This window comes from Hyla sarda, chromosome 1 (assembly GCF_029499605.1).
Source record: "Hyla sarda isolate aHylSar1 chromosome 1, aHylSar1.hap1, whole genome shotgun sequence".
NCBI classification, from domain to species: Eukaryota; Metazoa; Chordata; class Amphibia; order Anura; family Hylidae; genus Hyla; species Hyla sarda.
Window position 1 is genome coordinate 173,173,843 of NC_079189.1, and position 24,790 is coordinate 173,198,632.

The 24,790-nt window shown below is 46.8% G+C and overlaps 1 protein-coding gene across 9 annotated transcripts in view; it reads right to left on the reverse strand.

Annotated features, from left to right (window-relative positions):
* The window catches only part of BLTP1 (bridge-like lipid transfer protein family member 1), a 302,200-nt gene that overhangs the window by 154,779 nt on the left and 122,631 nt on the right, over window positions 1-24,790 (reverse strand). For all 9 annotated transcript variants that reach the window (XM_056564084.1, XM_056564133.1, XM_056564123.1 and 6 more), the window contains exons 25-28: window positions 24,031-24,311; window positions 23,103-23,353; window positions 21,299-21,554; window positions 16,681-17,521 (exon numbers count right to left, since the gene is read on the reverse strand). In XM_056564084.1, coding sequence (XP_056420059.1) covers window positions 16,681-17,521; window positions 21,299-21,554; window positions 23,103-23,353; window positions 24,031-24,311 — 1,629 coding nt within the window. The remainder of the gene's footprint in view (window positions 1-16,680; window positions 17,522-21,298; window positions 21,555-23,102; window positions 23,354-24,030; window positions 24,312-24,790) is intronic.

Sequence of the window (24,790 nt, forward strand, 5' to 3'; positions counted from 1 at the left end):
TGAGTGAGAAATGTCAGGATCTATAATGGACGCAGGATATATGCATAACGGGATATGTGTGAAAATGGGATTATTTTGCTGCACACTGGATAAATATCAGTGTGAGTTTAATTAGATAAGAAATGTAGGTGTTACGCCGAGCGCTCCGGGTTCCCGCTCCTCCCCGGAGCGCTCGCTTCACCTCCTCCGCTGCAGCGCCCCGGTCACGTCCTCTGACCCGGGGCGCTGCGATCCTGCTGCTAGCCGGGATGCGATTCGCGATGCGGGTAGCGCCCGCTCGCGATGCGCACCCCGGCTCCCCTACCTGACTCGCTCCCCGTCTGTTCTGTCCCGGCGCGCGCGGCCCCGCTCCCTAGGGCGCGCGCGCGCCGGGTCTCTGCGATTTAAAGGGCCACTGCGCCGCTGATTGGCGCAGTGGTTCCAATTAGGGTTATCACCTGTGCACTCCCTATATTACCTCACTTCCCTTGCACTCCCTTGCCGGATCTTGTTGCCTTAGTGCCAGTGAAAGCGTTCCTTGTGTGTCCCTTGCCAGTGTTTCCAGACCTTCTGCCGTTGCCCCTGACTACGATCCTTGCTGCCTGCCCCGACCTTCTGCTACGTCCGACCTTGCTTCTGCCTACTCCCTTGTACCGCGCCTATCTTCAGCAGCCAGAGAGGTGAGCCGTTGCTAGTGGATACGACCTGGTCACTACCGCCGCAGCAAGACCATCCCGCTTTGCGGCGGGCTCTGGTGAAAACCAGTAGTGGCTTAGAACCGGTCCACTAGCACGGTCCACGCCAATCCCTCTCTGGCACAGAGGGTCCACTACCTGCCAGCCGGCATCGTGACAGTAGATCCGGCCATGGATCCCGCTGAAGTTCCTCTGCCAGTTGTCGCTGACCTCACCACGGTGGTCGCCCAGCAGTCACAACAGATTGCGCAACAAGGCCAACAGCTGTCTCAACTGACCGTTATGCTACAACAGTTGCTACCACAGCTTCAGCAGTCATCTCCTCCGCCAGCTCCTGCACCTCCTCCGCAGCGAGTAGCCGCTCCTGGGATACGCTTATCCTTGCCGGATAAATTTGATGGGGACTCTAAGTTTTGCCGTGGCTTCCTTTCCCAATGTTCCCTGCATCTGGAGATGATGTCGGACCTGTTTCCCACTGAAAGGTCTAAGGTGGCTTTCGTAGTCAGTCTTCTGTCCGGAAAAGCCCTGTCATGGGCCACACCGCTCTGGGACCGCAATGACCCCGTCACTGCCTCTGTACACTCCTTCTTCTCGGAAATCCGAAGTGTCTTTGAGGAACCTGCCCGAGCCTCTTCTGCTGAGACTGCCCTGTTGAACCTGGTCCAGGGTAATTCTTCCGTTGGCGAGTATGCCGTACAATTCCGTACACTTGCTTCAGAATTGTCCTGGAATAATGAGGCCCTCTGCGCGACCTTCAAAAAAGGCCTATCCAGCAACATTAAAGATGTTCTGGCCGCACGAGAAATTCCTGCTAATCTACATGAACTTATTCACCTAGCCACTCGCATTGACATGCGTTTTTCTGAAAGGCGTCAGGAACTCCGCCAAGATATGGACTCTGTTCGCACGAGGCGTTTCGTCTCCTCGGCCCCTCTCTCCTCTGGTCCCCTGCAATCTGTTCCTGTGCCTCCCGCCGTGGAGGCTATGCAGGTCGACCGGTCTCGCCTGACACCTCAAGAGAGGACACGACGCCGTATGGAGAACCTCTGCCTGTACTGTGCTAGTACCGAACACTTCCTGAGGGATTGTCCTATCCGTCCTCCCCGCCTGGAAAGACGTTCGCTGACTCCGCACAAAGATGAGACAGTCCTTGATGTCTACTCTGCTTCTCCACGTCTTACTGTGCCTGTGCGGATGTCTGCCTCTGCCTTCTCCTTCTCTACTGTGGCCTTCTTGGACTCTGGTTCTGCAGGAAATTTTATTTTGGCCTCTCTCGTCAACAGGTTCAACATCCCAGTGACCAGTCTCGCCAGACCCCTCTACATCAATTGTGTAAATAATGAAAGATTGGACTGTACCATACGTTTCCGCACGGAGCCCCTTCTTATGAGCATCGGATCTCATCATGAGAGGATTGAACTTTTGGTCCTCCCCAATTGCACCTCGGAGATTCTCCTTGGACTTCCCTGGCTTCAACTTCATTCCCCAACCCTGGATTGGTCCACTGGGGAGATCAAGAGTTGGGGGTCCTCTTGTTCCAAGAACTGTCTAAAACCGGTTCCCAGTAACCCTTGCCGTAACTCTGTGGTTCCTCCAGTAACCGGTCTCCCTAAGGCCTATATGGACTTCGCGGATGTTTTCTGCAAAAAACAAGCTGAGACTCTACCTCCTCACAGGCCTTATGATTGCCCTATCGACCTCCTCCCGGGTACTACTCCACCCCGGGGCAGAATTTATCCTCTCTCTGCCCCAGAGACTCTTGCCATGTCCGAATACGTCCAGGAGAATCTAAAAAAGGGCTTTATCCGTAAATCCTCCTCTCCTGCCGGAGCCGGATTTTTCTTTGTCTCCAAAAAAGATGGCTCCCTACGTCCTTGCATTGACTACCGCGGTCTTAATAAAATCACGGTTAAGAACCGCTACCCCTTACCCCTCATCTCTGAACTCTTTGATCGCCTCCAAGGTGCCCACATCTTCACTAAATTGGACTTAAGAGGCGCCTACAACCTCATCCGCATCAGAGAGGGGGACGAGTGGAAAACGGCATTTAACACCAGAGATGGACACTTTGAGTATCTGGTCATGCCCTTTGGACTGTGCAATGCCCCTGCCGTCTTCCAAGACTTTGTCAATGAAATTTTTCGTGATCTATTATACTCCTGTGTTGTGGTATATCTGGACGATATCCTAATTTTTTCTGCCAATCTAGAAGAACACCGCCAGCATGTCCGTATGGTTCTTCAGAGACTTCGTGACAACCAACTCTATGCCAAAATTGAGAAATGTCTGTTTGAATGCCAATCTCTTCCTTTTCTAGGATATTTGGTCTCTGGCCAGGGACTACAGATGGATCCAGACAAACTCTCTGCCGTCTTAAATTGGCCACGCCCCTCCGGACTCCGTGCTATCCAACGCTTTTTGGGGTTCGCCAATTATTACAGGCAATTTATTCCACATTTTTCTACCATTGTGGCTCCTATCGTGGCTTTAACCAAGAAAAATGCTGATCCCAAGTCCTGGCCTCCTCAAGCAGAAGACTCCTTTAAACAACTCAAGTCTGCCTTTTCTTCGGCTCCCGTGCTCTCCAGACCTGACCCTTCCAAACCCTTCCTATTGGAGGTTGATGCCTCCTCAGTAGGAGCTGGAGCTGTTCTTCTACAAAAAAATCCTTCCGGGCATGCTGTCACTTGTGGTTTTTTCTCTAGGACCTTCTCTCCAGCGGAGAGGAACTACTCCATCGGGGATCGAGAGCTTCTAGCCATTAAATTAGCACTTGAGGAATGGAGGCATCTGCTGGAGGGATCAAGATTTCCTGTTATTATCTACACCGACCACAAGAACCTCTCCTACCTCCAGTCGGCCCAACGGCTGAATCCTCGCCAGGCCCGGTGGTCTCTGTTCTTTGCCCGATTTAATTTTGAGATTCATTTTCGTCCTGCCGATAAGAACATTAGAGCCGATGCTCTCTCTCGCTCCTCGGATGCCTCAGAAGTTGATCTCCCTCCGCAACACATCATTCCACCTGACTGCCTGATCTCCACTTCTCCTGCCTCCATCAGGCAGACTCCTCCAGGAAAGACCTTTGTTTCTCCACGCCAACGCCTCGGAATCCTCAAATGGGGTCACTCCTCCCATCTCGCAGGTCATGCGGGCATCAAGAAATCTGTGCAACTCATCTCCCGCTTCTATTGGTGGCCGACTCTGGAGACGGATGTTGGGGACTTTGTGCGAGCCTGCACTATCTGTGCCCGGGATAAGACTCCTCGCCAGAAGCCCGCTGGTTTTCTTCATCCTCTGCCTGTCCCCGAACAGCCTTGGTCTCTGATTGGTATGGATTTTATTACTGATTTACCCCCTTCCCGTGGCAACACCGTTATTTGGGTGGTCGTTGATCGATTCTCCAAAATGGCACATTTCATTCCTCTTCCTGGTCTTCCTTCTGCGCCTCAGTTGGCTAAACAATTTTTTGTACACATTTTTCGTCTTCACGGGTTGCCTACGCAGATTGTCTCGGATAGAGGGGTCCAATTCGTGTCTAAATTCTGGAGAGCTCTCTGTAAACAACTCAAGATTAAATTAAATTTTTCCTCTGCATATCATCCCCAGTCCAATGGACAAGTAGAAAGAATTAACCAGATCCTGGGTGATTATTTGCGACATTTTGTTTCCTCCCGCCAGGATGACTGGGCAGATCTCCTTCCATGGGCCGAATTCTCGTATAACTTCAGGGTCTCTGAATCTTCCTCCAAATCCCCATTTTTCGTGGTGTACGGCCGTCACCCTCTTCCCCCCCTCCCTACCCCCTTGCCCTCTGGTCTGCCCGCTGTGGATGAAATTTCTCGTGACCTTTCCATTATATGGAGAGAGACCCAAAATTCTCTCTTACAGGCTTCTTCACGCATGAAGAGGTTCGCGGATAAGAAAAGAAGAGCTCCCCCCGTTTTTTCCCCTGGAGACAAGGTATGGCTCTCCGCTAAATATGTCCGCTTCCGTGTCCCTAGCTACAAGTTGGGACCACGCTATCTTGGTCCTTTCAAAATTTTGTGTCAAATTAATCCTGTCTCTTATAAACTTCTTCTTCCTCCTTCTCTTCGTATCCCTAATGCCTTTCACGTCTCTCTTCTCAAACCACTCATCCTCAACCGTTTTTCTCCCAAATCTGTTCCTCCCACTCCTGTTTCCGGCTCCTCGGACGTCTTCTCGGTCAAGGAGATTTTGGCTGCCAAAAAGGTCAGAGGGAAAAATTTTTTTTTAGTAGACTGGGAGGGTTGTGGTCCTGAAGAGAGATCCTGGGAACCTGAGGACAACATCCTTGACAAAAGTCTGCTCCTCAGGTTCTCAGGCTCCAAGAAGAGGGGGAGACCCAAGGGGGGGGGTACTGTTACGCCGAGCGCTCCGGGTTCCCGCTCCTCCCCGGAGCGCTCGCTTCACCTCCTCCGCTGCAGCGCCCCGGTCACGTCCTCTGACCCGGGGCGCTGCGATCCTGCTGCTAGCCGGGATGCGATTCGCGATGCGGGTAGCGCCCGCTCGCGATGCGCACCCCGGCTCCCCTACCTGACTCGCTCCCCGTCTGTTCTGTCCCGGCGCGCGCGGCCCCGCTCCCTAGGGCGCGCGCGCGCCGGGTCTCTGCGATTTAAAGGGCCACTGCGCCGCTGATTGGCGCAGTGGTTCCAATTAGGGTTATCACCTGTGCACTCCCTATATTACCTCACTTCCCTTGCACTCCCTTGCCGGATCTTGTTGCCTTAGTGCCAGTGAAAGCGTTCCTTGTGTGTCCCTTGCCAGTGTTTCCAGACCTTCTGCCGTTGCCCCTGACTACGATCCTTGCTGCCTGCCCCGACCTTCTGCTACGTCCGACCTTGCTTCTGCCTACTCCCTTGTACCGCGCCTATCTTCAGCAGCCAGAGAGGTGAGCCGTTGCTAGTGGATACGACCTGGTCACTACCGCCGCAGCAAGACCATCCCGCTTTGCGGCGGGCTCTGGTGAAAACCAGTAGTGGCTTAGAACCGGTCCACTAGCACGGTCCACGCCAATCCCTCTCTGGCACAGAGGGTCCACTACCTGCCAGCCGGCATCGTGACAGTAGGTCTGTGAGACTGTAGATCTAAAATGAATCAATGTGGTGTGAGGTGTTGATGATGGTAATAGACCGATATGGTGGGGTAACATATCGAATAGGGTGAAGGATATATGAAACATATATATAATAGATATGAGATAAGAATTAAACATGAAATGAAATAATAATGGATAAAATGATGAAATGTGAATAGATTATAATAATGTACATACAACCAATGTCCAATAACCATACAGTCCAATGTCCAGCCTCTGTTCCTTCCAAAGATCTTTACACATTTTATATTGTACATTATCCTTTTTCTCATCTCTTCTATTCACCTACCCTTTTTCCACCCGGTTTGCGGATCCATTCCTGTTTTTCCCATTTGGACCCGCGCCCGGACTTTCATCACCATTTCTTATGCCTCACTTGGATTATATATAAGGCACATTTTGGCATCATTTCTTCAGACTACTGAAGACTGACCTAGAAGGTCCGAAACGCGTCTAGTCCCACAGCAGACTAAGGCAGTTGACGCTATCCGAAGCACTACAAACACCAGCCTAACTTGGATTATCACGGCGCGCCTGGATTCCCACACACGCCCAACATGCTTACCACCACGAGGAGAAGCCGAGCACGGCCACCGCAGACAGCCACAGCAAGCCGCCACGCTCCCAGAGTGAGGACCGACATCGCAGAGCCTACAGGAGTGATCGGGTGAGAGGTACATAGTACCACAAATCGTTCCCCCCCATATCACATCACCCAGCCTTGCAACCGCTGGAGCCTCCTGATTGTTGGCCCACTGCAAGATTATCCACCACGGCTTCCTCACTCTGAGTGAGCCAGCGGGGTCGCAGTACCGTGAATATACCTAAAATTGTCGGCACTCACTCTATCTATACTGCCACTCAGTGTTACAGGATATAGAGGTTATATTGAACTGACCTTTTGCTTTGCGGTCGCAGCACCGCTACTTTGTGGCTTGTTTCTCCTGGAGCATTCATTGGAAAATTGTTGCAGCTGCCATACGGTCGCAGTACCGTTGCATATTTGACTTTTTAGAACATTACCTGCGGTCGCAGTACCGAGCTGACTTGAACATTACTTACGGTCACAGTACTGAGCTGACTTGATTATTTCAGAACAAATTTGCGTTTACCGAGTCTAATTGTATATTTGCTTAGTGCTCAGTCTACTGTCCTTGATTACTCTTATTTACTATCTCATTACATGATTATTTTATAATTTTTTTATTATATGTATTGGAAAGTATAAGTGCTAGGGCCCAGTGCCTATTGGATTTTGTCTTAAATTGTATTAATTATTTTCATTTTGATACCCAATTCTTTTACAAGTAAAAAGTCTGGTGCCCCAAGTCTGGCGAATATTTTTATGCATGTTTGAAAATGAGGTCATCTTTTCCTCCCATGGCATGGACACACCACGAGTGTGGATGATTTGTTCCTGCAGTGGGAGGGATCAAAGGACTCCCTACTTCATTTTGTACAATATCTAAATGAGACCCATCCTACTATTAAATTCATCGTTACTTATCATCAGAAAAAGGAGATAAACCGTAAAATCTCTTTCTCGAAGGATCCATTGGGGGGCACAGACCATGGGTGTATGCTGCTGTCACTAGGAGGCTTGACACTATGGCAACAAGAAAAGTCGGCTCCTCCCAGCAGGGTATACCCGCCCACAGGCACCTGAGGTAAACAGTTTTAGTCCCAGAGCAGGGACTAGGAGAAGAGCAGCAATGGGAGAAGACCGACAGATCAAGAGAAAACCACAAACTGTCCGAGCAATCAGAAGAAAAGGCAACTGAACACAGACAGATAACTGAAATAGGAACACCAGAAAAAAGGGTGGGAGCTGTGTCCCCCAATGCATCCTTCGAGAAAGAGATTTTACGGTAAGCATAAAAAAAATCTCCTTTTCTTTATCGGCTCCATTGGGGGACACAGACCATGGGACGTACCAAATCCGTCCCTTGGGTGGGTAAGGAATCAGACAGGTGGACGGTGGGACCAGCTTACAGCCCAGAGTAGCATCAACTGATGTGAAGGTATAAATCTGGTAGCACCATGAGAAAGAGTGCAAAGACGACCACGCGGACGCCTTACAGAACTGCAAGGCCGAAGCCACATAGCGGAGGGCCCAGGATGCCCCGAAAAACAGGTGGAATGAGCCAAAACCCTGAAGGGTGGGATCTTCCCCTTGCAGAGGTAAACACCCAAAATGGTTGTCTTGTCCAACGACCACAACAGGTTGTGGAACAAACGCTTCCAGGGATGAGAAGGGGCCAGACAAAAGGACGGTAGGACGATGTTCTCATTGAGATGAAAAAGCCAAAACCATATCAGGTACGAAGGATGGACCTGGACGGAAAACAAAACAACTTTTCCTGGTATACAACCAGGAAGGGAGAATGGCAGGGGAGAGCTGCCAGCTCTGACACCCTCCTAACAGAGGGAAGAGCAATAAGGAACGCCACCTTCCGGGGAAGGAGGCGAAGAGAAATGTCGCTGAGAGGTTCAAAAGGGGGGCCTTGCAGGGCATCTAAGACCAAGTGCAAGTCCCAAGGGAAAAAAGGGGACTGATAAGGAGGGGCAGCTTGTGCCACTCCCTGAACTAGGTTCGGACATGATAACTGAACGCCAGAGAACGTTGAAAAAGAATGGAAACGGCCGAACCTTTGACCCCTAAGGCAGCTAAAAAGCCAACCACGACCGGAGAAAAAGGCTGAGTTTCACACCAACAGAAATAAGACCGCCAGGTATGGAAGTAAATCTTTGCAGAGGAAGGCTTGTGAGCCCTCAGCATGGTGCAAACCACTTGGGAAGAGAAACCGTGGGTCCTCAGAACCGCTGTCTCAACCGCCACGCCGTCAAAAGCAGAGACGGCAAATAGGGGTGGCACAGGAGACCTGATATAGGAGGTCTGGATGATAGGGAAGGTGCAGAGTTAAGTGGTTCAGGAGCCTGACCACGACAACGTACCATGCCCGCCGGGGCTAGTCTGGGCCACGAGAATGGCGGGAACGCCCTCTGCTGTGAGTTTCCTCAGGACCCCGAAAAGAGAGGAAGGGGAGGAAACAGATAAGGGTAAAGCCCGACCAATAAACAGATAAGGTAGGGCAAAGCCCGACCAAGAGAGAGGAACGCTTAATTGTGGCGGGATGTGCAGAGGTCCACGCCTGGAGCGCCCCAGAGGTTGCAGATCACTGCAAACACCTCCGGATGTGGGGACTACTCGCCTTAGACGGCTGAGGACCGGCTGAGAAACACCACATCCCAGAGACGCCCAGAATGAAGAGCGCTGAGATGGCCGGAAACCTGAGTTCCTCCCAGAAGGGAATTTCCCAAGAAGCAAGCAAAGAAAGGACTGCCCTAGGCCCCAACATGTTGAAGGGGAAAAGGGCTTCTCGAGGCACCAAGGCCCCAGACCGGCCGGTCCTTGAAAACACCTCCCCAGCCCGACAGACTGGCAGGGAGGGGCAGGAAGAAGCGCCCCCGAAAAACAGGGGGGAAACGAAGCCACCATAGAAGGGACCGACAAGACTGTCGAGAGAGAATGATCTTGCAGTCGAGAGACAATGGAGACCTGTCCCACCGGAAGAGAATCACCAGTTGAAGAGGTCGGTGATGAAACAGGGCAAATGGCACGGCCTCCACGGCCGTCGCTAACCGACCCAGGACATCCATGCAAAAGCGAATGGAAACTGGAGCAGGGTGCCGAAGTAATCGGACTCTTGATAAGGTCGGCGGAGTCGAAGCGGGCAGAGGCCGCGACGAACTGGAGCCCCAGGAGAGCGGTTGGACTTGTCCCGATTGACCATCCAACCGAAGTGAGACAAGGTCTGGAGGTTGAGACTAAGACTCTCCAGGATCTGGGCCCTGGCTGGAGCTCTGATCAGGAGGTTGTCCAAGTAAGGAATCACGGAAACAACTGTTGTCCGTAAAAGGGCTATCACAGGCGCCAGGACTTTGGTAAAGGTCCGCGGAGAAGTAGTCAGACCGACATGAAGAGCCACAATAGAAAATGACCGCCCAAAACTGCAAAGCGGAGGTACCGCTGATGACCGGAACAATAAGATGTGGAGGCAGGCATCCTTGATGTCCACCGAGGAACGAAAATTCCCCATGAACCAGGGATGCCAACACCGAACGGAGAGACTCCAATCGGGATGGGAAAGCAGAAGATGCTGGCTGAGATACTCGAGAATCAAGATTGGGCGAACAGAAACGCCTTTCTTGGGGACCATAAAGAGGATGGAATAAACCTTGAAAACTTTCCCCTGAAGGAACCGGGACAATTACTCCCTGGATAAAAAAGGAGCTGGATCCTGAATGTGCGTGGTCCAGGCATCCCAGAAGAGTAAGAGGCGCCCAACCACCCGAGAAAGGTCGGCGGGTGGGGGGCGACCCTTCAGACCGAGGAAGGCCTACGGGTGTCTGATGGGGCCGCAAAACGGCCGGAATGGATAGTCGACCTCCAGGAGGGACAGGTCCGGAAGGAGGGAGCCCTCTTCCCGTGAAGGCGCCCGGCTGGACCCTTTGTTGGTACCCTTTGGTGGCATCAAAGGTCAGCAGAACCCGAAGGAGGACTTACGACCGAAAGCGGTTCTGTGAGCCTTATCCAGAGGTAATAAAGAACTCTTTTCCGCCCGTCGCCTCACTTCCTGAAGGCGGCGTCCACATTCCAGGCTTTAAGCCACATGGAGGGACAGTGGCTACCAGGTAGCTTGTGGCAAAGGCAGCACAGTCGCTGCGCATGGAAGCAGAACACAGAAAATCTCCAGTTGTGGAGCATCGGAGAGCTAGATGAAATAAACCCTCCAGAGGGATCTTGAAGACTACCCTGGCGGAGATGGGAGACCATACTGAAAGGGCCCTTGACCCCCAGGCAGAAGCAAAAGCAGGAAGATCCTGCTGTCTCAAAGGCAAAGTTTGCCAAAGTCTCCAGCTTCATGTCCGCTGGATCCTTGAAGGAAGCCGCATCAGCAAACGGCCAGGTAGGCACCTTAGAGAGGCGGGAGACCGGCAGATCCACAGTTGGAGAGGAGGTCCACGGCGAAGGGATACCGCGCTTGAACCTTCTTCGTTTCCTGAAACTTCTTGTCAGGGTGCCTCTAGGCGGATACCTGCAGGGCGTAAAATTCAGCGTGAGAGCTGAAGGGTCTTGGGTGCCGGTCGGGCACAAAAAAAAGAGACTTCTGGAGCCACTTACGAAGTTCCTGGGTCCTTTAGATGGAAGGTGTCTCTTATGGCCGAAACCAATGAGTACACCACATCAGGCATCCGTGCGTTCCTTTGAGTCGGAGGCCGAATCAGAAACCTCATCCACAAGTTCTCCAGGTGAATGGGAAATAGGTGAAGCAGCCCTAGAAGAGGTCGGGCACGATGAGAGGAAACTTCTGGACCATGTCCGAAGTTCCTGGGTCCTTTAGCTGGAAGGTGTCTCTTATGGCCGAAACCAATGAGTACACCACATCAGGCATATCCGTGCGGTCCTCTGAGTCGGAGGCCGAATCAGAAACCTCATCCCCAAGTTCTCCGGGTGAATGGGAACGAGGTGAGGCAGCCCTGGAGGTTGGGCACGATGAAAGAAAACTTCTGGAGCCACGTCCGAAGTTCCTGGGTCCTCTAGATGGAAGGTGTCTCTTATGGCCGAAACCAATGAGTGCACCATGTCCGACATATCCGTCCGGTCCTCTTCTTGTCCGCTGGTGAACCAGAGTCCCAAGCGGAAACTTCATCCACAAGTTCTCCAGGTGAATGGGAACGTGTGAGGCGGCCCTGGAAGAGAGAGAGACTGACCTGGTACATGGGTCTGGAGAGCCAGAGCGGCGACCATGGGAGCATCTTCTAGGGGAGTGACGCTTGCTACAAGCTGGAGTAACGGGGCGATGCCTGTGAGGGGAGCGCCCGTGCCTGCCGGGCCGGTGTAGGGAGGACCTCTCCAAGGCAGTCACCACAGAACGGGAGACCTCAGCCAAGTCGGATATAGACTGGAAGAGGGAGGAAACCCAGGCTGGAGGGGCGGCTGAACCCACCGGGTCTGGAAGAGCATCCAGGGTAGAAATAGCAGGGGGGTCTGGGGGAGCAGTGGAGCAGGCAGAACAAGAGGGTTCAGTAGAACCAGAAATTTTTGAGTTACAGCTTTACAAGTGTAATGAGTAACTAAGGGCTAGTTATCTGTTGGGAGAGAGAAACAGTTCTGGGCATGGACCACATCTCCCAATTCTGTCCCTAAGGCAGCTGCTGTGAGTAGCATTTTTACACATTGACAACTGCGGCTGATGAAGAAGAGGGGGCTGTGCTAAACACAAGGCTCTGGGATTGGCCCTGCAATATCCCCCTATGCGTGCGCACAGCGCTGATTGGGGTGCAGTTTGCGCAATTATGCAGGCTTCGGCGGCCCTGGGTAGGCCGAAGTAATATACAGCCCGGCGAGACACTGTCGGCAGCTGCGCTGCCAAAACAAAAGTAAGAATGGCGCCGAGCGCTCACAATGAAAGATATGCGGCCCAGTCCCTAATGGTGCCCGCTCCCGGCCCCGAGCGCATATGCGAACGCATATGCGTCAGCGGGGGAAGGGAGGGAGCGGGCGAGATACTGTCGCCAGCTGCGCTGCCAAAACGAAAGCAGCCGCGGTAATACTGTGAAACACCACACACACATGATAAACTGAAACATACATGTGCCTGCTCAGCCCCAGATATAATAAAGAACCCCCAATAAAGGAAAGGAGGGAAATCCCTCCTGGCCAGCCCCAACAGTCCCCATATAGAAGAGAGGGACAAAAACTGGGGGTCTCCAGATGTTGAAAGTCCTCCCTAAATAAAACAAGGGGAAAATACTCACCTTAGTCAGAAGAACTTACCTCATGAAGTCTTGCCAATGAAGTCTTCAGCCAGCTTTTGTCCCCTGCATCATGCCGGGCTACCATGTGCGAGCGAGGCGAGCAGGGAGGTAGGGGGACCGGGACCCATGAGGTACAACCCCAGGCGCTGACCGTTGGCGAGATGGGGTTAACAGTACGTAAATGTGATGTCTGTGCCCCCTCAATCGCAATGGGGAAACAGTGAGCCGCAGTTCCTGAGTCCCCACCTGAAAACAGGAAAGAAAAAGGAATAAAAAACTAACACGTCTCCTAATCCTAGGAAAATAAAAAATATGAGACCTGGTCTGGGGAGAACTCCAGACCATGTCCGCCTCCTTTAGACACTAAGCTAAAAACTGATTACCTCAGGTGCCTGTGGGCGGGCTATATCCTGCTGGGAGAAGCCGACTTTTCTTGTTGCCATAGTGTCAAGCCTCCTAGTGACAGCAGCATACACCCATGGTCTGTGTCCCCCAATGGAGCCAATAGAGAAATACAATTTTTAGATGTTGAAGTAACTAAAAATGGAAATCAATTTGATACTACCTGTGGTAAAGTGGACGGGAAAGTGGTGGATGGGGTGCACAATAAAGGAAATCCAGAAGGTTATATGTTGCTTTAGCAGAACATAGTCTGCTAGGGCTCTTTTGTTTAAGTTACATGGGCTGGATTTCCTGGACTGGAGGACAGGTTGGAAGTGGGAGTGCTCTAGTCCACTCCCCAAGTCCACTACAGGTTTCCCTAATCCAAGGTGTTCTCAGGTGAGGCTTCCTGTGCTGATTGCTAAGGAGGAAGCCCTATAGTAAAGGGCTGTTCGGGTATGAGTGCTAGAGACTGAGATGAGAAGCAGCCACAGCCAGAACTGCTGCTCCAACCTACCAGGTCTGAACCTACCTCTATGGACATTTTGTGAGTTGGCTCGGGGCCAGACATTAGGCCCACAGTAGGATAGTGAAGTATCCTGATGTTTAGTTAGAGCCGGACAGGCTTAGGTTTTGTTGTTTTGTTTGCACTGTGCATTGTGCCTAAAATCATTGTAATAAACATCCTCTTGGACGTTTGAAACCTGCTGCCTGTGTGAATACTGTCATTGCCGCCCCCAAAAAATAACATGTTACACAAAAAAAGTTTTCATAATCCCAGTATCGTTCGTGGACTTCCAAAAAGCCAGTTTATCCGGCAAAAAGGATTATCAATAACGAGAAAGAATATGAAAAGAATAAAGAAATTATTTACAAAAAAAATTCTAAAATAAGGGGTATGATAAAAAAAGATCTTGAAAGGATTAAAGGTGAAGTGGCTCTTATAGACAGGTTAGAATTATTAAAAAGTGAAAAATAAAAGTATAATGGATTGTGTACGTTAGTACATATGACAGACACACTAATCTTATCAAGAAAATTGTGAATAAATATTGGGGCATATGATCCCAAATTTGGTAGTCTTTTTAAAGAACCACCTAAGTTTGTGTTCAATAAAGGGAAAAACTATTGGAAATAGCCTGATACGGGGCGATATAGGCAGTAGAAAAAAAGATTACCAAACTTTTTTTGGGTACAAAAAGAAAAGGAACATATCCCCGCCTGTCATGTTCACACAGTAATTATGTAATTAAAGTAGAAGACATATATCGTCCTAAGATGTGTATATATGATAAATGTAGGCAGCACACCAGGATTTGTGCACAAATACTGGTGTGCTGCCTACATTTATCTTATTGAAAAACGGACCGGAGCACCGAGGTCTAAGGGCTGGCACCCACTCAAAGCAGTTATTTGGAGGTGCTGCTTCAATTTGGATTTATATATATATATATATATATATATATATATATATATATACACACACACACACACACACACATGTTAAAATGTCCCGTGGAGATTGCTATGTCAGTCAAACAAGCAGGAAAATAAAAGTGAGGTTAAAGGGGTATTCCGGGAATTTTTTTTATTTGACTATACTACAGGGGCTGTAAAGTTAGTGTAGTTCATAATATAGTGTCTTAACCTGTGTGTGACGGTTTTCTCCCAATTCTTATGTGATTTTCACCCCAATATTTATTTTTTAACAGCATACAAAATGACTGCTGTCTCTGAATTTTTCCCAGCTTGCAATGCGGTCGAGACCTGACTCACTAGTCAGCTGATGACAGGGAGCCTGTCTGCTTCAATGGGTGGAGGGATCGCTTGGTGAGAGAGATCAATCTGCAACTAATGCAACAGCTATAGGCACCCTGATTGAAGACCACAGCTCTGCAGCTCATTTAGTTTCAATGGGTGGGGTAGCTGATGTGTGGGAGGGAGGAAAATGGTATCATGGGATTTGTAGGCAAATAAGAAAACTGAAAACAGGAAATACAAGTTCACAGAAAGCTAGCCATAGTGTTCTGGTAATCTCACAGCATAGCCATTTAGCCCAAGACAAGCGCAGATCCTTCCTAAGCATGTCCATTACTGTCTGCCAGGTACGTACTAAAATCACCTTATGGTGGATAACCCCTTTAACAGAACATGAGAACCCGATTAAGAAAGCCCTTAGTACTAAATCAACAGGAGAGTCAAATAAATACAGGGAAACAACTGTGGCAAAACACTTTCTTCCAACTACAGTGGAAGATTTTGGAACAAGTTCAGACTGATGCGAATGACAGCACTAATAGCAGGCGTCTCTTGCAACGAGAGGTGTATTGGATAACATACCTTGAGATGATCGCTCCATCAAGCTTAAATGAAGTCTGAAGTTTTAAAGCTTTTTTTTGTAAATATACTATTTGTAATCCAAGATATTGGTCTAGATGCCGCGTATAAATGTTAAAATGGATAACAGAAAAATGGGGAAAAATAGGGTTAATTACCTACACATGTGCTATCTTCTCTAATACCTTGGAAGACCAGGCTCTAGTACGCATGAGTAAGGGGGCCTTCCCCCGAAACATCACATCAGACCCTGATGGCTCCTGACTAGCGTGTTAAGACCTCTGTTAGCGTGTGGTTGCTTCTGCTTTATGGATTTTATTGCATGAATCATTTAAGCTTTGAAAATTACAGAAAACAAAGAATAAAATGAAGAAAGAAATGTATGTAATCATGAGTGCATGGATTTATTATTATGGTGGACTGTTGTCCTAGACTATTACAAAATGAATATGAGTGGAAGCGGTGAAGTTCCACACCTGGGCAATATAAGAGTGTGCACAGAAAATATAACAATGGCTACAAATAAAACAAGCATGCATATGGCCCAGTAAGTGAAAAATTGAAAGACTATTAAAAGGTAAAGAGAAAAAACGAAAATGCAAAAATGAAAAATGGTCCAGATTTATCAAACTGTGTGAGAGAGAAAAAGTAGAGTGATTTTCCCCCAGCAACCAATCACAGCTCAGCTTTCACTTTACCAGAGCTCGTTAGCTGAGCTGTGATTGGCTGCTGTGGAAAAATCACTTTTTTTTTCTCTCACACAGTTTGATAAATCTGGTACCTTGTCTTTTAAATTAAATGGTTTCCAGAAATACAGGCAGACACTTCCATCATGCAATGGAATCAGGGAGGCTTCTGTGTAGCTCCATACTTTTCTTCTGCAGCAAGACAAGAACGCCAAACATATGTCAATGTCATTAAAAATATCCACAGCAGAAAGAAGAACAAGAACGAGTTGTGAAGTGACCATTTGGCTGCCATAGAGCCCTGGTCAAGATCATCATGTCTGTCTGGGATTATATGAAGAGGTAGAAGGATTTGAGCAGAACTACATCCACAGAAGACCTGTGGTTAGTTCTTCAAGATGCTTGGAACAACCTCCCTGACAAGCTCCTTAAAAAGTTATAAATATCAATATGATTTCAGTTCTGTTCATTCACTTTGCATATTACTAACTGATAAGAATAAACTATTAACATTTCTAATTTTGAAAGCATTCTTTCCACACCTGCATAAAACTTCTACATAGAAGTACATTGTGTGCACAAGTATTTTTAACATATCATTTTTAAGCATTTTGATGGGAACAATCCCCTCCCCCCCTGCTTCCTTTTCATCGGTCAGACCTACCTTAAACGTTGGGACACAGAGCTGTTCATAAGACATGGAACTTTCCTCACTAGTTGGCGTATCCAAATCTAAGGGTCGATGCAGGGAGGACTTTGAAGTCCTTTTATTTGTGGGGTGCTTTACCGACCAGTTAAACACTTGAAATTGGCTCAGGTAGTTCTGATAGCAAGACATTACAGGCTGCTGAGTAGTTTGCTCATTATCTATGGATTTTTCAGCTTCCACTGGATATATATGCTCCAATGGCTCTTCTTCTCCTCCTAAAGCAGAGACAAATGAAGCCTGAGAAGCATGAGTTCGAATTGGCAATGTTCTCGCATCCAGCCTGTCTTCTCCTTGGGCAGATGCAGTTAAAGGACCTTCAACACTGTGGTAAATTGAACCACGGCTGTAGTCAATATTTTGAGTCTGCCTTTTCCGCCTTTTTCTCCCAGGATATGTTCCTGGACCTTCATCACTGCTTATAGGTTCAAACTCTTCAGCGGCAGAAAAGTAAGCTTCACTGTCTGCCATTGACATGCTGGAATCCATTGAACGGTATTGATGAAATGAGTTGGAGTCTGCTGATGGAGTGTAGGGAAAGGAACCAAAACTCCTCCTTTGCTTTGGTGAATCCAGGACATTTTCATCACTACGTGAGACATCACTACTGAACTGAACTCCAACAGGTCCTGGAGCCTTGTCCCCATAAAAGGCAGCAGACAGGCTCTTTGTGCTGCCACGTTTTGTTGAGCATACAGATGCCTGACGTTTCAAAGGAGATCGGAGTGGAGAATGAACCACAGATCTATCTTGAGAGTTTGGAGAAACAGGGCTACTTCTCGAAGTTTCAAGAGGAACACTAAAACGAAAAACCATGTAAAATACCATGTGTTAATTATTTTAATATATTTTTATTTAAAAATCTTTCATCAAATTTCATCAAGCAGACCTTCGCAGAAGTATTCATCCTAGTTTTCCGTTGCTAAGTAATTCAGACTGCAGTGCATGGTATTACATTACACTGATTATGTATGTTTTTTTATGCTTTTTGTATGTTTTGCTTTTTATAAAGTACCTAAATAAAATAATCTTAAAGGGGTATCAGTCCATTAGGATGCTATGAGCTGCAGACATGGTATGACAAATAAAGCATCCATATAACAAATTGTACCAAGCCACAGCATCAACTGCCACCTGGATTACCCTCCCTCACAGCGACAGAGCCCAGTATACAGGTGCCAGGTGCCTGCACCATGCATACGAATTCAGCACAAGCTGTGGACAGAGGCTTCAGTGCATCATCACTTATGTGCCCAATTATTATACAGGGTGGGCCATTTATATGGATACACCTTAATAAAATGGGAATGGTTGGTGATCTTAACTTCCTGTTTGTGGCACATTAGTATATGTGAGGGGGGAAACTTTTAAAGATGGGTGGTGACCATGGTGGCCATTTTGAAGTCGGCCATTTTGAATCCAACTTTTTTTTTTCAATAGGAAGAGGGTCATGTGAAACATCACACTTATTGGGAAGTTCAAAAGAAAAACAATGATGTGCTTGGTTTTAACGTAACTTTATTCTTTCATGAGTTATTTACAAGATTCTGACCACTTATAAAATGTGTTCAATGTGCTGCCCATTGTGTTGGATTGTCAATGCAACCCTCTTCTCCCACTCTTCACACACTGATAGCAACACTGCAGGAGAAATGCTAGCACAGGCTTCCAGTATCCGTAGTTTCAGGTGCTGCAGAATGGGCAAAACAAAAATTGGAACCGGACCCTCAGTTTACGCAGAAGATTTTGTTCAGTGATGAGGCAAACTTTTATGTGAATGGTGAAGTTAACAAACAAAACCACCGCTATTGGTCTGACACTAACCCACTAAACCTCAAGACCACTGGATATGCGAAATTGCTACATGATGATGTGTTTCCCTCTTTATGCACTGAAGCTGGCACGTTCCCTGAGTTTTTCCAGCAAGATGGTGCACCACCACATTATGGGTGTCAGGTCCGAGCATTCCTAGATGAAAAGTTTCCTGGAAAGTGGATTGAGAGTATAAGATGATATTGGCCTATCCTTGGCCTAAATCATAAAGGCTTCTTAGCATTGACAGAAAAACATGAAAGAATAAGAAGTGCCTAAAATATCACAATTTTATTGAGTCTTTGTTAACATTCACCAAAACAAAAATATGTGACCCATTCACATATTTTTCTCTCAGAGTTTGTATTGTAATATGTGATAGCATGCTGGACTATAAATGATATAACTATCAGTCGCAGACTGCAATTGTAACCTTGGTGGATAGTTACTTATCCTTTACTTTGGAGCACTTTTTTGTATGGGTCACATATTTATGTTTTGGTGAATTTTAACAAAGACTCAATAAAATTGTGATATTTTAGGCACTTCTTATTTTTTCATGTTTTTCTGGAAAGTGGATTGGTCGTCGTGGGCCAGTTGAATGGCCCGCAAGGTCTCCCGGTCTGACCCCCTTAGACTTTTATCTTTGGGGTCATCTGAAGGCAATTGTCTATGCTGTGAAGATACGAGATGTGCAGCACCTGAAACTACAGATACTGGGAGCCTGTGCTAGCATTTCTCCTGCGGTGTTGAAGAGTGGGAGAAGAGGGTTGCATTGACAATCCAACACAATGGGCAGCACATAGAACACATTTTATAAGTGGTCAGAAACTTGTAAATAACTCATGAAAGAATAAAGTTACATTAAAACCAAGCACATCATTGTTTTTCTTGTGAAATTCCCAATAAGTTTGATGTGTCACATGAACCTCTTCCTATTGAAAAAACAAAAGTTGGATTCAAAATGGCCGACTTAAAAATGGCCACCATGGTCACCACCCATCTTGAAAAGTTTCCCCCCTCACATATACTAATGTGCCAAAAACAGGAAGTTAATATCACCAACCATTCCCATTTTATAAAGGTGTATCCATATAAATGTTCCACCCTGTACAGGTATTCTGTATACAGGGGTCAGCACTGGCAACCATGGCAGAGCAGAGAAAGCAGAAGCCAATAGGCAAGTAATGCTGCAGAAATTCAGTCTCACTTCTTTGATTTCTTAGCCGAGAATAAAAAACATACTTTAGCACTTATGAAAAGGTCAGTAGACTTATTAATAAGGTACAGTTAGTTTCATTGCCGCATAATCGGAAAGCCTATGTCTGTTGCTTATAGATAGGCTGATAGATTACTTGTAAGGCTATGTTCACACGGCAGAAAAGCGTGTAGCGGAATTTATGCAGTTTTGCTAAATTTGAACACAATTTCAGCAGAATTTCTGTGTGCTCAAAACTCTGAATTTTGCTGAAATTCTTCAATGTGATTCCACCCGGAATTCTGCAAAATTTTAATTCTGCTGTGTAAACATAGCCTAAAGGGGTTGCTGCAGGAAATAAACAAAATAAATATTACTTACCTGTCAAATACCCCACTGGTCCGGAAACAATGCTCCAGTGGCACAAATTTTTGGCCTTTATTTATTTTCCTGAAGTGATAAAGTGCATCTATGTGACCTCTGCAGCCAATCACTGGCCTCAGAGGTTGAGATTCATGCCAATACCTGACTGCCACAGCCAGCACACTTTTTATTAATTTTTTACAACATGTAGTGAGGAGGATAGCACACTCATTTTAAAGGGTTACTCCGTTACCAAGCGCCCGGAACATTGAGTTCCGAACGCTGTGTGCAGGCTTCCATGTTCACGCCCGCCCCCTTGTGACGTCACGCCCCGTCATGTGATGTCACGTCCCGCCCCCTCAAAGCAAGTCTAAGGGAGGGGGCATGACGGCCGTTGCGCCACCATCCCATAGACTTTCATTGCCGCATAATCTGAAAGCCTATGTCTGCGGGCTTTCTGCAGGCCATGATGTCACGATGGGGCGGGGCTGAATACGGAAGCCCGCACACAGCGTTCGGAACTAAGTGTTCCGGACACTGGGGAGCGGAGTAACCTTTTAAAACGTTGGATAGTTTCTTTAAATGGGGACTAATTCGTAATGTTGTAGAACATCTATAAATCACTTAATTGCCACGATCTTGTTAAATTTTATAATCCTCCCAGTTCACTCCCCTCATCATGATAAACCACCCCCTGCCTTTATTTTTATTATGTTTTTGAGTTTTCTACCTTTATATTGTGCTGTATTTTCTGCTGAGTCTCAGTTAGCTCCACAGACTGGGAAAAGGCCTTCCCCAGCAGGTGTGACATCATCTGAAGCCCTGCAGGGGAGAACTTCCTCCCTCACTCATACCGCTACACATAGCCCAGGGCAGTTCAGTGTGAGATCTGCAGGTGATTGAGTGAGGCTGCACCCCCCCCCTTCAGTTCTCTGATACTATACACTCTATAGACTGTGCTGAGCTGAGGTCCTGCCTGCATCTGCTGACTTTTTTCTCTGCCAGGCTGCTATAGGAGACAATCTGCAAGCATAATTACAGGAAGTACCAAAAGGAGTACCCCTGGTGGCTGAACTTTTAGGGGTAAATTTAACACAAAGTACAAGTATATTAGAAAGGTAACTCAAATAGGCTAATGACAGGTACTATTTAATGCAGTAAATGTAATAAAATTACTAATACAACAAGAGAAAGGGTAGCTACCTTCCATGGGATTCTTGCGATTTTGCTCTTGGTGCATAGTCAACTTGTCCTAGGCTTTCCTCTGTAACAGAAGATGGGCTGTCTTTTTCACCAGCCAGCAAAGGAAGTGCAGCGCTACAGCTACTATTCTCTTCAGAAGATGATGAGCTGTGAGAACGTAGTGGAACTTGTAGGCTTAAGTGCTGTGCTTTTCTTTCAATCTCTATCACCACAGATCTTGCATCCCATTCCTTTCTTCTACAGCCATTAGTCTTAGCTAAAAAAAAAAAATATTATATATATATATTCACACACATTGTTATTAATTTTTTATTTAGACAGAAGAAAACTGCAAACCCCAGCATGCAGATGTCGCATAAGTATCAATAATGTGAACGATATTTTGCATTTATACTTTTCTTTTTACATGTGCTTCATTATGTCTTATTTAAATTACCGTATTTATCGGGGTATACCACGCACCGGCCTATAACATGCACCCTCATTTTACCAAGGATATTTGGGTAAAAAATTTTTTTTACCCAAATATCCATGATAAAATGAGGGTGCGTGTGTGCGCGTGTATACCCCGATACACCCCCAGGAAAGGCAGGGGGAGAGAGGCCGTCGCTGCCCGCTTCTCTCCCCCTGCCTTTCCTGGGGTCTAGAGCGCTGCTGTCGGCCCTTTTCACCCCCGTGCGTCCCCGGCGTCATTGCTATGCGCTGAACGGCGCGGCGCTCTGACGTCATGCGCCGCGCCGTTCAGCGCATAGCAACGACGCCGGGGACGCACGACGGAGGCCTGGAGCAGCGCGGACCCGACTCAGGTAATTATGCCACCGGGGATGGGGGGAGGCAACGGGGCAGCGGCGCCGGCAATGGGTGCCGCTGCCCCTTCTCTCCCCCTGGCTGTCGGCGCCGCTTCTCTCCCCCTGGCTATCGGCGCCGGCACCGATAGTCAGGGGGACAGAACGGGCAGCGGCGCCGATAACCAGGGGGTGAAAAGGGCCGACAGCAGCGCTCTAGACCCCAGGAAAGGCAGGGGAGAGAAGCGGACAGCGACGGCCTCTCTCCCCCTGCCTTTCCTGGGGGTGTATCGGCGTATAACACGCACACAGACTTTAGGCTAAAAATTTTTGCCTAAAAAGTGCGTGTTATACGCAGATAAATACGGTATCTGTTGTGTTTTTTTTCTCTATGGCATTGAACCAGAACACAATCCAAAGTTAAATTAAAAGGGGTATTCCAGGAAAAAACTTTTATATATATATCAACTGACTCCAGAAAGTTAAACAGATTTGTAAATTACTTCTATTAAAAAATCTTAATCCTTTCAGTACTTATGAGCTTCTCAAGTTAAGGTTGTTCTTTTCTGAGTGCTCTCTGATGACACCTGTCTTGGGAAACGCCCAGTTTAGAAGAGGTTTGCTATGGGGATTTGCTTCTAAACTGGTCGTTTCCCGAGACAGGTGTTATTAGAGAGGATTTAGACAGAAAAGAACAACCTTAACTTCAGAAGCTCATAAGTACTGAAAGGATTAAGATTTTTTAATAGAAGTAATTTACAAATCTGTTTAACTTTCTGCAGCCAGTTGATATTGATATATATAAAAAGTTTTTTTCCTGGATAAACCCTTTAAGGATGCTAAGTTGATCAGGTAGAACAAAGTTTGTTGTATACTGTTAAGAGTATATGCAGCATACATAACATATTTACCCAATTTAGTAACTCAAAAATTTGTCAAATACAGTATCTGTACATTTTATAGTGAGTTAAGAAGTACAGTACAAAAACTAGAAAAGATCTATTCAATGTGCTACCCACCTTCTCCTGCTTTTGGCATTTCTTTAGTAATTATCCATTCGGTAGGTTGCAGTAAAGACTGTCCATAGAACATATCTGAATCACAACTGGTATTTGAAAATGCAGAGCTACTTGATGGGGTCAGCTCCTCCAATCTAAAAAAATCAAGTCCTGTGGTAGTGCCACCGAAAAACCTGCACCCTCCCAGACATCCACACTTATTTCTACTCCTCTTGTTCTTTATAGTGTCATCAGGCCATAAGAACCACAATCTATAATGAAGATAATAAAGTCAAGTGTGAAAGTGAAATACAATGCTTTACATAACTGAGATTTTACTAAGCCATAATTATTTGTCTAAATACAATGGCTTCCATGGACACTCCCCATCCAATAGGACCGAACTTGAGTGGATCCGCAGAGAGAATGGCAGAAAATCCACAAATGTAGGTATGGAAACCTTGTGGGATCATACCCAAAAAGACTGGAGACTGAATAAGTACTGAGTTAAGGGTCTGAATACATATGTTAATGCAATATTGCAGTTTTTTCTTTTCAATAAATTAGTAAAGATTTGAAATATTCTGTTTTCACTTTGTCATTATGGGGTATGGAGTGCAGAATGATAGGGGAATATTTTTATTTTTATTTTAGCACAAGGCTGCAATCTAACAAAATGTGTAAAAAGTGTATAAAAACTTTCCAAATGCATTATATTTTATTTCTTGTTTGTCTGGATTTATCATTGGATATTAAAGGACTAGCAGCTCTTCAGCTTGTCTGCCTGCTTGGAAACTTTCAATTTCCAGAGAGAACATTTTACTCTTTCTTCTGTACATTACATGCAATTGTTATTCCTGAAATTCCAACTATGTACAACCACTTTTGAGTGTTAGCTTGCCTTACTTGTGAATGGTCCACAAGAAAATAAATGTAGAATTTGACTCACCTTTTAGTTCTGCTGTCATGAGTTTCCAAAAAGTTCCTTTGAACCTCATGTTTGGAAGAATGATCAGTGGCTAGAGCAATGTCTGCTGTAATGAGCCCTAAAATCACTGAGCCAGTTTCCAGCCAATAGGCTCTGCGTAAAACGGCAGGCTGTAGTCCCAATCTGCTGCTGTCCAACTGTTCAATGTACTGTCTTAGCTGTAAATCCTGAATAGCTGCACTAATACCTTCACCTACAGCCTGGTTATGGAGGTTACAATTTGCAAGTCGGATAGCACCCATCTGTTTAAAAATAAATATATATATATATATATAACGTCAAATAAATGAAATGTAAAATAAAATCAATGTCAGCATAACTATTAGCTCCTGAATCCTTGTTCCTAGGACAGCAAGCATTTTTTTAGAATATCAACATATTGCAGGAACTTGGCTAGAGCTGAGATGTTAGGAACCACATTTCCAGTACTGTATGTGTTTGTCAACATATTCACGTTTATATCGCATAGTACTGCAATGTTCACAGGCTGCTGTTTAGATGTTTGTGGACACCCATACACCTGTGATTCCCAAGACATTTCTTTTCTCCCATATCACATTTTAACTATATAGACAAAGGTAATGGGACAACTACACATCACCCTTTCAGGAGCTTTAAGGACAACCCATTCTGAATACACAGGCATTGGTATGAAGTTGGTCCCTCTTTGGTTATGACAGCCTCCACTAATCTGGGAAGACTTTCTACAATATTTTGGAAT